The sequence below is a fragment of the Rhinolophus hipposideros genome (assembly GCF_964194185.1).
Source record: "Rhinolophus hipposideros genome assembly, chromosome: 20".
In the NCBI taxonomy this organism is placed as follows: Eukaryota; Metazoa; Chordata; class Mammalia; order Chiroptera; family Rhinolophidae; genus Rhinolophus; species Rhinolophus hipposideros.
The window spans coordinates 27,019,154-27,033,048 of NC_138066.1; the positions used below are offsets into that span (position 1 = coordinate 27,019,154).

General features: G+C 38.0%; 1 protein-coding gene and 1 long non-coding RNA gene across 2 annotated transcripts; one reads left to right on the forward strand and one right to left on the reverse strand.

Moving 5' to 3' along the window:
* Positions 1-364: 364 nt before the first annotated feature.
* LOC308488193 lies at positions 365-6,980 on the forward strand. Its single transcript, XR_013991877.1, has 3 exons — positions 365-2,392; positions 4,010-4,226; positions 5,606-6,980. It is a non-coding gene; the product is annotated as an uncharacterized lncRNA (long non-coding RNA).
* A 4,590-nt stretch (positions 6,981-11,570) lies between these two features.
* LOC308488609 (large ribosomal subunit protein uL6-like) lies at positions 11,571-12,199 on the reverse strand. The gene has a single exon (XM_081028511.1). It carries the CDS (start codon positions 12,179-12,181, stop codon positions 11,606-11,608), a length of 576 nt encoding a protein of 191 aa, XP_080884637.1. The 5' UTR covers positions 12,182-12,199; the 3' UTR covers positions 11,571-11,605.
* Between the last annotated feature and the right edge of the window lie 1,696 nt (positions 12,200-13,895).

The window sequence follows — 13,895 nt, forward strand, 5'->3', positions numbered from 1 at the left end:
GTGCCCTGTTTTGTTTTTGTGGTAAGAACACTTAGCAGGAGACCTCCTGTCTGAACACATTTTTTCATGTGCACAGGACAGTGTTGTCACTATGTTGTACAGCAGATCTCTAGAACTTACTGATCTTGCATAACTGAAACTTTATACCCGTTGAACAGCAGCTCCCCATTTCCCCCTCTTCGTCTCTGGAAACCACCATTCTCTATTTCTATGAGTTGGATTATTCTAGATACCTTCTGTAAGTGGAATCATGCAGTATTTGTTCCTCTGACTGGCTTATTTCCCTTAGCATAATGCCCTTTAGTTCATCCATGTTGAATGTGGCAGGATTTTTTTCTCTTTTATGGCTGAATAACATTCCATTGTATGTATGTACATTTTTTTTGGTATCCATTCCATTCATCAGTGGATGGATATTTTTAAGCTGTCTCTACGTCTTGGGTATTGTAAGTAATACTGCAATGCCCATGGCTAACATTAAGTTCTAAACTGCTTTAGCTCTCAAGACATTCAATTCTATAAAAAGACTCTGACCCTGACTTAATCAGTATCCCACTGGATCTTTTTTCCCTTGTGAAACCCTGAAGCTCCCCACCTCCCTTCGCATCACTGAGAGGACTGCCGTTCCTTTTGCTGTTTTCATCTTGGACACTGACGGTAACTTCTGTTCAGCTCCTTCCAAAGCTGGGTTGGTTGGATCATTCACTCCCTACCCCTTCAACTGGTCTAAGGGGATGTCACGAAAACTTGTCACAGGTGAAAGAACTAGCCCACTCAAAATATGGATACTATTTGGTTCTAATTTTCAACTTCTTTATTCCAAAAGGAACTGTTCCAGAATTTCTCCTTCAGCCCATACCCTCCTCCTCCACATCGAGTAGACAGCGCTTATTGTTCACAAAGAGGAGGAGGGAGGTCTGGTAGGGACACCCTTCCCTGCACAATAATGAGTGGGCTGGTTGGTTTTTCAGTTCTCAGCTGGTGCTTGCAAGGCCTAATGTATCAATCTAGATCCAATTAGAAACCACACAGTAATTCAAACAGGAAAAGTTTACAGAATTACTAAGTCTAACAGGGATTGGAGTACTGAGGGACTGGCTAGGAAGAAATGAAAAGAAGTCTTCAAAAATATAGGAGTCGCGGGTAGGAGGAGCAGCCACTACCCTTGGGGCTGACAGAGAGCTCCCTTGTGCTCAGACCTTGTTGGGAGGTCATGGCCATACCTCACCGAAGAGCAGAGAAGTCAGTGTGATGATGCACTGGCAGGACTTGCTGGAAACCGCCATCTTTCAAATGCTGTCCATTTGATTATGTGATATTTTAAAATAACGTTTACTATCGCCATCTTTCAAGTGCTGTCCATTTAATTATGTGATATTTTAAAATAACGTTTACTATTGCCAAGTAAAATAACGTTTTCTATTCTGATTTTATCAGAAAAGTATTGGGAAGCTGTCAGCAGATACGAGCGTTGCAAAATTCTAATGATTGCTTGAAAGCTCCAACATTTTCACCAACCAACCAACACTGTCAGTTGTTCTTGCAGCGAGAGGCTCACTTTGTTCGTTGTCAAGAAAATGTCTGCAAATGCCCATGTCTGACTGACCACAGGTTTTCGGTCAGTAATGATTTCAAGGAACAATGGGGTTCCATGAAAAACACAGGCAGTTCTGCTCACCATGCAACCAACTGCACAAGTGGTCTTCCTTGAGACAAGCATTGTATGCTGCTATGCACATGTGCTTTTAATAGGTCACATCACAATTTAATAGTATTTGTCACTGTTCCATCATGGATATTAAGTGCATCTGTGTGTTTTTTCCTACTGTGATTGCAAAGTCCAGCAGTACCACTGGCTAGATTCATGCTGGAGTGCAGCAGTTAATTGCTTTTGCACCGTCGTTGCAAGCATCAACACAGTGAAAAGACAACATCTTAGTAGCTTTGACCTCACAGACCCCCTGAAAGTGTCTTGACAACCTGCAGGAGTCCACAGAGTACACTTAGAGAACTGCTGACATAGTGGAAAGAAAACAGATTTTGAAATCAGAGGTGGGTCCCTATCTGAGCTGGGAGATACAGGGTGAGTGTGTTTTTGTAGAATGCGCCTAACCCATCCTCAGACTTACAATGAAAAGTCAAAATAATGCTTGCCTAATGTCCCGCTCCAAATTTTTGGCAGAACTTGAATTCTCTTATTTTCATCTGCTAGAAATGACTTGAACCATATTTCATATTAGAGCTGTCATGTTTAGACTTTCTTTAATTACATCTTTAGGTGGGAGGATATCAATCACCTAATTCTCATCAGTGATGCTGTTATTCTAGAAGGCTTGGAGCTTTCTGCTAATGACTGCATCCATCCGCAATCTGCAAACTCTTATTCTAATGAGTAAGTAGTATAGCTTTTACCCCAGGGCTCTAGCCATGATCCCCACTTTCACAAAAGTTATATTAAGACAATAACTCAGGTTCTTTTTTTTTTTATGTTCTCCAGTTAACAGGAGAGAAAAGTCATTCAGAAATGAACTAGTGAGGGATTATAGGAAAATAAATACAATGAAACCCCAGAAAAAAACACATTTGGGATATAACGAGATTGGTGATTGGCTCTTGTCCTCTGCAGGACTCTTTCCCAGACATTTTGTTGATTTTGCAGTAATGCAACCCTACATGTTAAGTGACTCGATTTGGGGACCCCATTTACAGGGTTTTGGCAGGGTTTTACTATATGAAACGCAGCTATAAAGTAATGTGTGATAAAAAACAAACAAACAAAAAAAAACACAAATCCACCGTGGGTTCTGGCTGCTCCACAGCTGTGGAGATCAAAGTCTTAGGACACAGGTCGTGTGAGCCATTTGACCACATCAGAGTTTCATGACACAGCAGTTAGTTTAGGAGCAGGAATGGGCTCAGCACGCCCTGAGCAGCCCTACCACCGTGCTGGTCTGGTCACCTTCATAGCCTAGGAGAAGCCATCACTGCCATCCTGGTTCCAGACTGAGACCCACAGCTGGAGACAAGTTTATCACAAGGAAGCTTTGGAGAATAGAAATGATAACAATAGTCATGTGCCCCCTGTTTTTCTAAGCACTTTACATTTATTAATTCATTTACATAATAACCTTACGAGATAATGTACTGTCACTATCTCCCTTTTACAGAAGGGGGAGCTGAGGTACAGAGGTGAAGTTCCTTACCTGTGATGACTCAGCTAGTGGATGAAGGCAGCCTGGGTCCAAATCCAGGTTGTCTGCTTAAGAGTCTGTATTCCTTTTTTTTAAATTTTATATTTTTTTATTATGTTTGTTTTGGGTGTACAAAACAACATAATGATTAGACATTTACACGCCTGACAAAGTGATTAACACCCCCAAGTCTACTACTCCTCTGACATGGTACATAGCTCTTACAATACCATTGACTGTGTTCCCTATGCTGTACTTCACATCCCCGTGAATATATATATATATATATATATATATATATATATATATATATTGACATTCAATATTCTTAACCAACATGCAGTAGAAGATTCTAGGGAAGACAAGAAAAAGCAAATGGTAGGACACTACATATTTATACAGTATATTTCCCATTTGCATCTGAAAAAAGGCTCTTGAATAGGTTATGTATAAAAATGTTGTGGAAGGACATCTGTGAAACTTAACAGTGGCCACCTCTGCAGAAGGACTGATGGAGAGGGATCTTTTCACTTTTTTTACGTCATGCTTCTCTGTAAATTTTACCACACGCATGGTACACTTTTATAATTTGTAGTATGTTTTAGAAGGGGTATGGTATCAGTAGGAACGTTACTTAGGAAGATATCAGGAATTAGGACCATTGGGCAACAGGAAGTGGAGAAGCTATAGGATCATGGGGTGTGGGGTGAGAAGAGGAGGCAGAAACAGCTAGTGATATAGGACCTGATGGAATTCCAGCAAGAAATAAGAAATACACAGCAGATCTTGGCCATCATTGATGTTTCTCTCTTCCTGAGGCACCAGTTATTCAAGAGGACGGGGGAAGAATAAGAGACCCACTAGTGTTCCCAAAGCGTATGTCTTCTGTGGAGATGAAGAGGGTAAAGAGCCTCCGGGAGTTGCAGCCTAGGGCCAGCAGCTGCCTCAGTCATGGGCCTCCACAAACATCCAACCTGCCTGTCAACTGAGATTTCATCTGCTCCCATGGCTGATGGGGTGTGGCCACACATGCAGGTAGGTTCCTGCCTTCTCTTCACCTGGTTAGTAACGGAGCGAGAGGAAACAAACACAAAATTGCATCATTAGGAACTGGGCAAAAGGTATGGAGCTGAATTCCTTAAGAATGTATTCTTGTAAAGTCATTAAGCGAAAAAAGCCAAACACACTGATTATAAGAATATGCTTTGGCTCATTGACAGATAATTAGAACCAGCTGCTCTGGCTGTCTGTGCAACATGAATATGTTTTGGTGGATTTTTAAAAAACTTTTTGATAATGACCAGTGTAATATTTTAAAAGTTTCCCCCCCTTCATTATCAATTCAAATGTACATTGTTTCATGCCTGATCACATTAAGATGTTTAACACCTACATGTACAACCTCATCCTCCCTCCCATTTTTAAAAAAACAAATGCAGTCTTACCAAATCTTGGAATGCCAAACACTTATTCTGTTAATTTTACTACCGTGGCACCCTTCTTTGGGCCTCCTTTTGAGGGACCATGTTGAGAACCCTTGTCAAATTATCATAGTAATTAATAACAGTAATCCACATAGAGCTAACTGACTATTTTGAATTCTCACCGTTTAAGCATAGATTTAATTTCTGGAGACAGCCAAGTTTGGTGACTTCTAATCCATTAAAAAAATAGGCTTTATGTCTAGAGCAGTTTTCACAGCAAAATAGAGCAGAAAGTACAGAGACTTCCCATATATCCTTGATGCCCCTCTCCCCCCATTCTCCACCGTTGTAGCAACAATCCACACTAGAGTGGTGCCATGGTAACAATAGATGAACCTACACTGACACGTCATCACCCAAAGTCCATAGTTTACCTTAGGGTTCACTCTTGATGTTGTACATTCTATTGCTTTTGCTAAATGTAAAATGATGCGTCCATCATTGTAATATTATACAGAAGTTTCACTGCCCTCAAAATCCTCTGTGCTCTGCCTGTTAATCTCTCCCTATCTTCTAGCTCCTGGAAACCACTGATCTGTTTTCATATATTTTGTCTTAGCCAGCATGTCATATAGTTGGAATCATACCATACGTAGCCTTTTCAGAGTGGCTTCTTTCATTAATAATATGAACTTAAGTTTCCTCCATATCTTTTTCATGGCTTGACAGCACGTTTCCTTTTAGCACTGAATAATATTGTGTTGTCTTAAGGTACCACAGTTTATTTATCCATTCGCCTACTAAAGGGCATCTTGGTGGTCTCCAAGTTTTGGTAATTGCGAGTAAAGCTGCCAGGTTTTTGTTTTTTCAACTTATTTGGGTGAAAAACCAAGGAGCATGGTTGCTGAATCACATGGTAAGAGTATGTTTCATTTTGTAAAAAACCACCAAACTGTCTTCCAACGGACCATCTTGCATTCCCCCCGACAGTGAATGAGAGTTCCTGTTGCTGCACATACTCTCAGCACGGATGTCGTCAGTGTGCCAGGTTTCGGCCACTCTAATTGGTACGTAGTGCATCTCATCTTTGTTTTAATTTGCATTTCCCTGATGACATCTGATGTGGAGCATTTTTTCATATGCTTATCTGCCCTCTATAGATCTTCTTTGGTGAGGTGTCTGTTCAGATCTTCTGCCCATTCTCTTATGTAGGTTGTTCATGTTCTTATTTTGAATTTTAAGTGTTCTTTATGTATTTTGAATAGCAGTCTTTTGTTAGATATGCCTTTTGCAAATATTTACTCCCATTCTCTAGCTTGTCTTCTTATTCCCTTGATCCTAATCCATTTTTAAAATTAAGAGACAGTAAAAAAAAAAGAAAAAGAAAAAGAAAAGAATGGACTAGAAGATAGGGTGGTGCTGGTTTATCCAAATGGTGGTCTAGGCCTAAGCTCAGGGCACCTGTAGAAAGGAGCATCAAAAACATGAGACAGAGAGTTTTGAAAGAATCTGATGTGAAAAAAGACACAATATGTCTACCTTTGGCTGTAACAGAGTAATTGGTACAAGACTTGCCCTCCCACTGAACAACTACAAAATGGAACAAAATATATAATGCAACTGTTTTCAGGCATTGGGCAAAAGGTGAGATAGGATTATGATTCTGGAGTGAAGACAAACACATGAGGTAAGCCTCACAATTACCCTAGATTCCTGGTATGGAACAGGCATGTAGATCCCAGGTGGAAAGGTGTCTTGTTGAGCTGAAGGGGCAGAGATCGTATCATTGGACCACTGAAGCAGTTATACATGGGGGGGGGCAGATAACTGAAGAAGCAAAAGCTGTGGTGGGGAGGGAGGAGGAGTCCAGGAGTCTGTACGGGGATTCGTTACGGGTCCCGCACTGAGGGCTAGACTGCGCAGGTGCAGGGTGAGGCTCTGAGGCCCAGCAGGGATGATCTGTCGTGGAGCTGAGAGCTGAATGGTGATTAATAAGGTTGTGCATTTCTGGAAGATGTTGTTTTTCTGGCCTAGCCTGACTGGAGAGATTTCCGTGAGCACTTTGGATTTTCAGGTGAGGCTCTAGGAAAGACATGATTTAGGAGTCAGGAATATGTCTTAGCTTAAGGGGCAAGACCTAAGAATAAAGTAAAAACTAAAATATACCCACTATAATGAAGAATAAAGCGAAGGCTGACAGGGCCAAAATAATATGCCTGTAATTTAACTGCCTACCAGAACAGAAATCAATACCCTGTAAAGAAGGACAATATAATATAGACTTCTTAAAACATATCATCCACAATGTCAAGCATAAGTAAAGAAATTATTAACGAGAAAAAGCAGGGATATTTGACCCTTAATCAAGAAAAACAAAAAACAAAAAAATAATCAATAGAGCAGACCCAAATGTTGGAACTAACAGACCAGGATGTTAAAGTAGCTATCATCAATATTTTAAGGACTCAAAAGAAAATATAGTCATATTGAGTGGGTGGATGGGAAATTTCAACAAAGCAATGAAAGCCATTAAAAAGAATCCAGTGGAAATCCTAGAATGGAAAAGTAAAATATCTGAAATTAAAATGTGACTGGAGGATATTCACAGCAAATTGAAAAGAAAGCATGAATAAGGTTGAAATCAGATCAATAGAAATGATCCTATCTAAAGTGAAAGAAAAAAGACTTTTCCCCCACCCCCTCAGTGACCTATGGGACAATATCAAACAAGCTAACATATATTTAATTGGAGAGAGAATGGGGCAAAAATATTAAAGAAACAGAGATCAAAAATTTGCCCAAATTTGGAGAAAAACATCAAGTTTTTCCAAGAAAAACCTAGCAAGCCCCAAGTAGGATAACAAAACCAACAAAAAACACCTAGGAACATCACAGTTAAATGCTGAAAACCATAGTTAGAGAGATAATCTCAAAACCCACCAGAGGAATAAAGTACAGTAGTCCCCCCTTATCACTGGGAAATTCATTCCAAGACCCATCAGTAGATGCCTGAAACTTTAAATAGTGCCAAACTCTATACAGACAATGTTTTTTCCTATACATACATACATACATACATACATACATACATACATACATACCTATGATAAAGTTTGGTTTATAAAGTAGGCACAGTGAGAGATTAACAACAATAGCTAATAATAAAATAGAACAATTATAACAATATACCCTAAGTTATGTGAATACGATTCTCTCTCTCTTTCTCTCTCTCTCTCTCTCTCTCTCTCTCTCTCTCTCTCAAAATATCTGATAACTGAGATGACTAATAGGCAGGTAGCATATACAGTGTGGATATGGTGGACAAAAGTGTGATTCATATCCCAGACGGGATGGAACATGATTTCATCATGCTACTCGGAATGGTGCATAATTTAAAACCTATGAATTGTTTATTTCTGGAATTTTTCATTTAACATTTTCAGACCTCAGTTGACTGCAGGTAACTGAAACTTCAGAAACCAAAGCTGTGGATAAAGGGAACTAGTGTACATTACCTATAGGGGAACACCAATACAAATGACAATCAGAAATAAGGGAGGCCAGATGACAATAGAATGACATCTTTAAAGTGTTGAAAGGAAGTCAACCTAGAATTGTACATCCTGTGAAATTACCCATTAAAAATGAAGATGAAATAAAGACATTTTCAGATAAACAAAAGTTGAAAGAATTCATTGCCAGAAGGCCTGCACTACAGGATATGCTGAAGTAAACTTGTATCTATAGGAAGGAATGAAGAGTACTGGGAATGGTAATATATGTGGTGAATATATCTATTTTTTTATACATAACTATGTTTTTTTTCAATTGTTCTTTTTCAATGTTTTTATTTTCTTTTTAAAAATTTTGTTGGGTAACTGCGTTTTTTCCAGGACCCATTGGCTCCAAGTCAAGTGTTGTCCTTCAACCTATTTGTGGAGGGCACAGCTCAACTCCAAATCCAGTTGTTGCTTTCAATCTTTAGTTGCAGGGGGCGCAGCCCACCATCCCATGTGGGAATTGAACCAGCAACCTTGTTGTTAAGTGCTTGCGCTCTAACCAATTGAGCCATACAGCCACCCCTGTTCTTTTCTTTTATTTTCTTTGAGAGGTAACTGTTCAAAGTAAATGTATTAATATACAATAATACTGTTAAAAGATAAATGGAGGCACATTACATTTTTGAATAGTTTATTTAAGCAGACATTGATTCGAATCAGCCAGTGCCAAACTATAAGTGGTTAGGGGTGCTCTAATGGCCCAGGAGCTAGGGGAAAGTCTTTTATTATTTAATTGGCTATAGCTTAAGCAGTTGCCTTATTTGGAAAGCCTAGTTTGCCATTTATGATTGGTTGTTCTTAAGTTTTGCTTTCCTAACCTCAAGGCATTTACAAGAATTGACTCTGGCTGAGATTTTGGCTTTCTTATGTTGGCTCCCAAAGCATTAGAGCACCCTCAGTCTACTGACTTCCCTATTTAATGACTCTCACAATAGTGTGGGGTTTATTATATATATATATATATACATACATATATATGTATATGTATATATATATAATAAACAACAATAGCAAAAGAGGTGGTAAATAAAATTTTATTTATTTTATGTAATAAGATTCTCATATTTTATATGAATTATTAACGTAATATTAACTCTAGACTGTGATAAATGAAGGATACATATTATAATCCCTAGAACAACTACTAGAAATATAATAAAAGAAGTATAGATAAAGGCCAATAAAAGGAAATAAAAATGAAATGTATAATTTACTTGATTAATCCGAAAGAAGATGGGAAAGAGGGACATAGGAACAAAAAGCAATGAAACAACTAAAAAGCAAGTAGCAATTTGGTAGACTTCAAATCCCTAAGTAGATTAATACAAATGGACTAAACACTAATTGAAAGGCTGTGATTGTCAGACTGAATAAAAAAAGCAAGAGCCAACTATATTTAGTCTACAAGAGACACACTTTTTCATAAAGATACAAGAAGTTGAAAGTAACAGGATAGCAAGATATATCACACAAACAGTAAGATAAGTGTGACTGTATTGCTATCAGACTAAGTAGATTTCAAGAGAAAAATTATTATGAGAGATAAAGGGGGATTTTTTTCATTAAGGGGTTGAATAATAAAAAATATATATATATAAAATCCTTAATGTGTACTATGTACCTGTATTAGTTTCCTAGGGCGGCCATAACAAAGTACCACAAACCAGGTGACATAAAACAAGAAAAATTTATTCTCTCAGAGTTCCAGAGCGTAGAAGTCTGAAGTCAAGTGAAGTCAAGTGTCAGCTCCCTCTGGAACCTGTAGGAGGGACTCCTTTCTTGCCTCTTCCTAGCTTATGATGCTTTGCCATCCACCTTTGGTGTTTCTTGGCTCACAGCGCCAGCACTTCAATCTCTGACTCCATCATCACATGTGTGTTTGTCTTCACATGGTATTTTCTTAATTCATAGTGAATTAGGTACCACCTTAATGAGCCCATCTTAATTGATTACATCTGCAAAGACTCTATTTCCAAGTAAGATCATATTCACAGATACCAGGGGTTAGGACATCAACATATATTTTGGGGGGGATACAATTCAATCCATATACTACCTAAGAACAAAGCTTCACAATACATGAAGAAAAAAATGGACAAATACAAAGTGAGAAATAGACAATTAGTATATTGAAGTTATTAACATCTTCTATCAGAAATTGGTAGAACAACTAGACAAAACAATTGGGAGGGATACAGAAGTTCTGAACCTTGATATAATTGACATTTATACATTCAAAATTTAACACACATTTTTTTCAAGTATACTAGGAATGTTCACTAAGATGGACCAAATGCTAAGTCATAAAATAAGTCTCAACATATATCAAAAGAGAAATATCTTAGGTAATAGTGCTGACTAAAATGGAGGTGAATTTGAAATCAATAACAATAAGATACCCAGGAAAGCTCCAGATATTTGGAAATGAAGCCAAATCCTTACGAGTAGCTAATGTATCAAAGAAGAAATTATAAAATATTTTGAGTGAAATGGTAATCGAAACACACAAATTAACACTTGTAGAATATAACTCAAGCAGTGTTTAAAGGGAAATTTATAGTTTTAAGCTCCCATATTAGAAAAGGAGGAAGTTTAACAATAATGATCTAATAATCCAACTTAATAATCTTGAAAAGGTGAGCAAATTAAACCAAAAGTAAATGGAAGGAAATAGTAGATAAGAGAAGAAATTAATGAAGAAAAAGAGCAGACAAATGACAGAGAAAATTCAAGCCAAAAGTTGGTTCTTTGAAAAAAATTAATAAGCTTAATAATCTATTAGATGGATTAATCAAGAAAAAAAGAAAGAAAACACAAATTACTTACATCAGGAATGAAAAAGGCGTTACTATAGATTCTACTAACATTAAAAGAACACCATGGTATGTGATTTCACTTATATGTGGAATCTAAAAACCAATAAAATGAGCTAACAAAACAAAACAGAAACAGACTCATAGATAGAACAAACAAACTTATGGTTGCCAGATGGGAGGGGTATGGGAGATAGGTGAAAAAGATAGAGATTAAGAAGTACAAACTGCCAGTTATAAAATTAGTCACAGGGATGTAATAACGTACAGAAGGGACTATAGTTAACAATATTGTAATAAATATGTATGGTGACAGATGGTTACTAGTGTTAGCGTGGTTATCACTCTGTAAGGTATATAAATATCTAATCACTATGTTGTACACTTGAAACTAATATAATATTGTATGTAAACTGTAATTAAAAATTATTAAAAAATGATTACAGGAAGAAAAAAAGACCTCATGTTGATGAATTTTCGGTTTTCACCAGGAAATTTATTGATAATGTCTTTTTTTTTCAATACATGTCTTTTATTGCGCCTTCAAAATATCACAAAGTTCAGATTCGCTCGGTGTCTTGACATCTTGGTGCTTCTGTAGCTGGACAACTTACACCTTATTCATCAGCCTGCTGAACTGTTCCTTTTTCAGAAACATAGATACCATCCAAAAATTTTCTGATGTCCTTGTTTTTAACTGTTGTGGCTTGTTGAATCAAAGCAGCTGAATTTGATACAAGTTCAATGTCATTTCCTTCAGGAATTAACTCATCTTTCTGGGCTTGAGATACTGAACAAGGAACACTTGACCTCATCCGAACCCTGCGGATGTATTTTTCACCCAAGAAATTTCGGATTTCCACAAGAGAACCATTCTCCTGAAGAACGACATTGATGGGGAAGTGAGCACACACAGACCTCATCTTGTAACGGAAGCCCAGTGTAACACCCTTGATCATGTTCTGTCCATGACTACAGATAGTGCGAACAGGAGCCAGTTCCTTTCTATTTCCCCACCATTTGTCAACCCGAAGCCTCTTCTTCTTTCCAAGGAGACTGAGTTCTACACTGATGTGACTGAAGTCCCTCCGCAGGGTGCCTCTGGGGCCCTTCACAATAACTGTGCGTCCCTTCAGAGTGATGTCCACATTTTCTGGAATGTCCACAGTCTGATTGTTGAGCATGGTCTTCATCCTCGCAGTAGATTCAGCAAAGAGATAATATCTTTTTTAGTTGTTATTTTTACAGATATAATAATATGATACGATAAAAGGTTATCCTGGGGGGAGGGGCAGGGGAAAGAGTAATATTATGGTAGAGTAAGGGCCTCTGAAAATTTTGCCTGAAAAGAAAACTAACAAAAATTGTCAGGATCAACTTTTTCAGACCTGTGGAAATTAGCGAAGACCTTACAACAATTCTGGGAATGCTTATTCAAGAAAAGTGGCTGTGTGCTCGCTTCTGCAGCACAGATACTAAAATTGGAATGATACAGAGAAGATTAGCATGGCCCTTGTGCGAGGACGACACACAAATTCGTGAAGCATTCCATATTTTTCTGAGCACCTCCCCCCCAAAGCTATAAAGCATAAAGCATAAAAAAGAAAGAAAAGAAAGAAGGAAGAATGGAAGGAAGGAAGGAAGGAAGGAAGGAAGGAAGGAAGGAAGGAAGGAAGGAAGGAAGGAAGGAAGGAAGGAAGGAAGGAAGGAAAAGAAAGAGAGAGGGGCTGAATCTTGGTAGGAACAGCAAACTCTGTGGTGTTTTAACTTGTCCTGTTCCCATTACTCCACTTCCAGCTCCCGGTAGTCTTGAAAACCAATAGTCTGCAAAGAACTCTGAGACCTTAGAAAATACTGGGAAACATTGGTTCTATGCATTCAAGGAAATCTCTATTCAGTTGTTAGCTGATCGCTAGGCTAATGGAGCAGAGGCTTTAGTAGCAACATATGACAATAAACACAGACTTCAGGGAATTAAGTCAGAAAAGTCACTAAACAAATAACAACAATGAACAGCCCGACAACAAAACAGTGGGGAGGGGGAATCTGGGGTCCTCAGTGCCACATTGTATAATTTTAAATATCGAGTTCTGAACAAAAATTTATGAACTATACAAAGAAAGAAGAAAGAATGGCCCATATGAGAAAAATAAATAAACAGAATTGATCCTTGAGGAAGTACAGATGTTGGACTTACAAAAACTTTAATCGGCTATTTACATATGTTCAAAGAACCTTAGGAAACCATGTCTGAAGAAGTAAAGGTAAGGATGAGAATGCTGTCTCTCTAAATAGAGAATATCAGTAAGGAGATAATGTATTATTATTTTTTAAAAAAAACAAATGAAAATTCTGGAGTTGAAATGTATCATAACTGAAAGAAAACATTCACTGGAGGGGCTCAGCCGCAGATTTGGGCAGTCCGGAATTGGTGGACCTGGCTATGGACCTCCTGAGATGATGCAGCGTATGAAGCAGAAAGGGAAAAGAATAAAGAAAGGGAAAAAGAAAAAGGAACAGAGCCTCAGAGACCTGTGGGACATCAACAAACATGCCAACAATGGGAGTTCCTAAAGAAGAGGAGAGAGAGGGAAGGCAGAAAGCATATTTGAAGAAAGAACAAAGGAATACAACAGTAAGAAGGCAGGAACGGAGAGAGAGAAGAACAGAAAAGATGTAAGACATAAAAATATAAGCAAAAGGCAGATGTAAATCCTACCTTATCAGTAATGTAATGTAAATGGATTAAATGTTCCAATTAAAAGGCAGAGATTGGTAGAAGGCATAGAAAACATGATCCAACTCTATCCTCTCTATAAGCGCCACACTTTAGATTCAAAGACACAAAAAGGTTGAAAGTAAAAGGATGGAAAAAAGAGATGCCAGGCAAATAGTAACCAATAATAA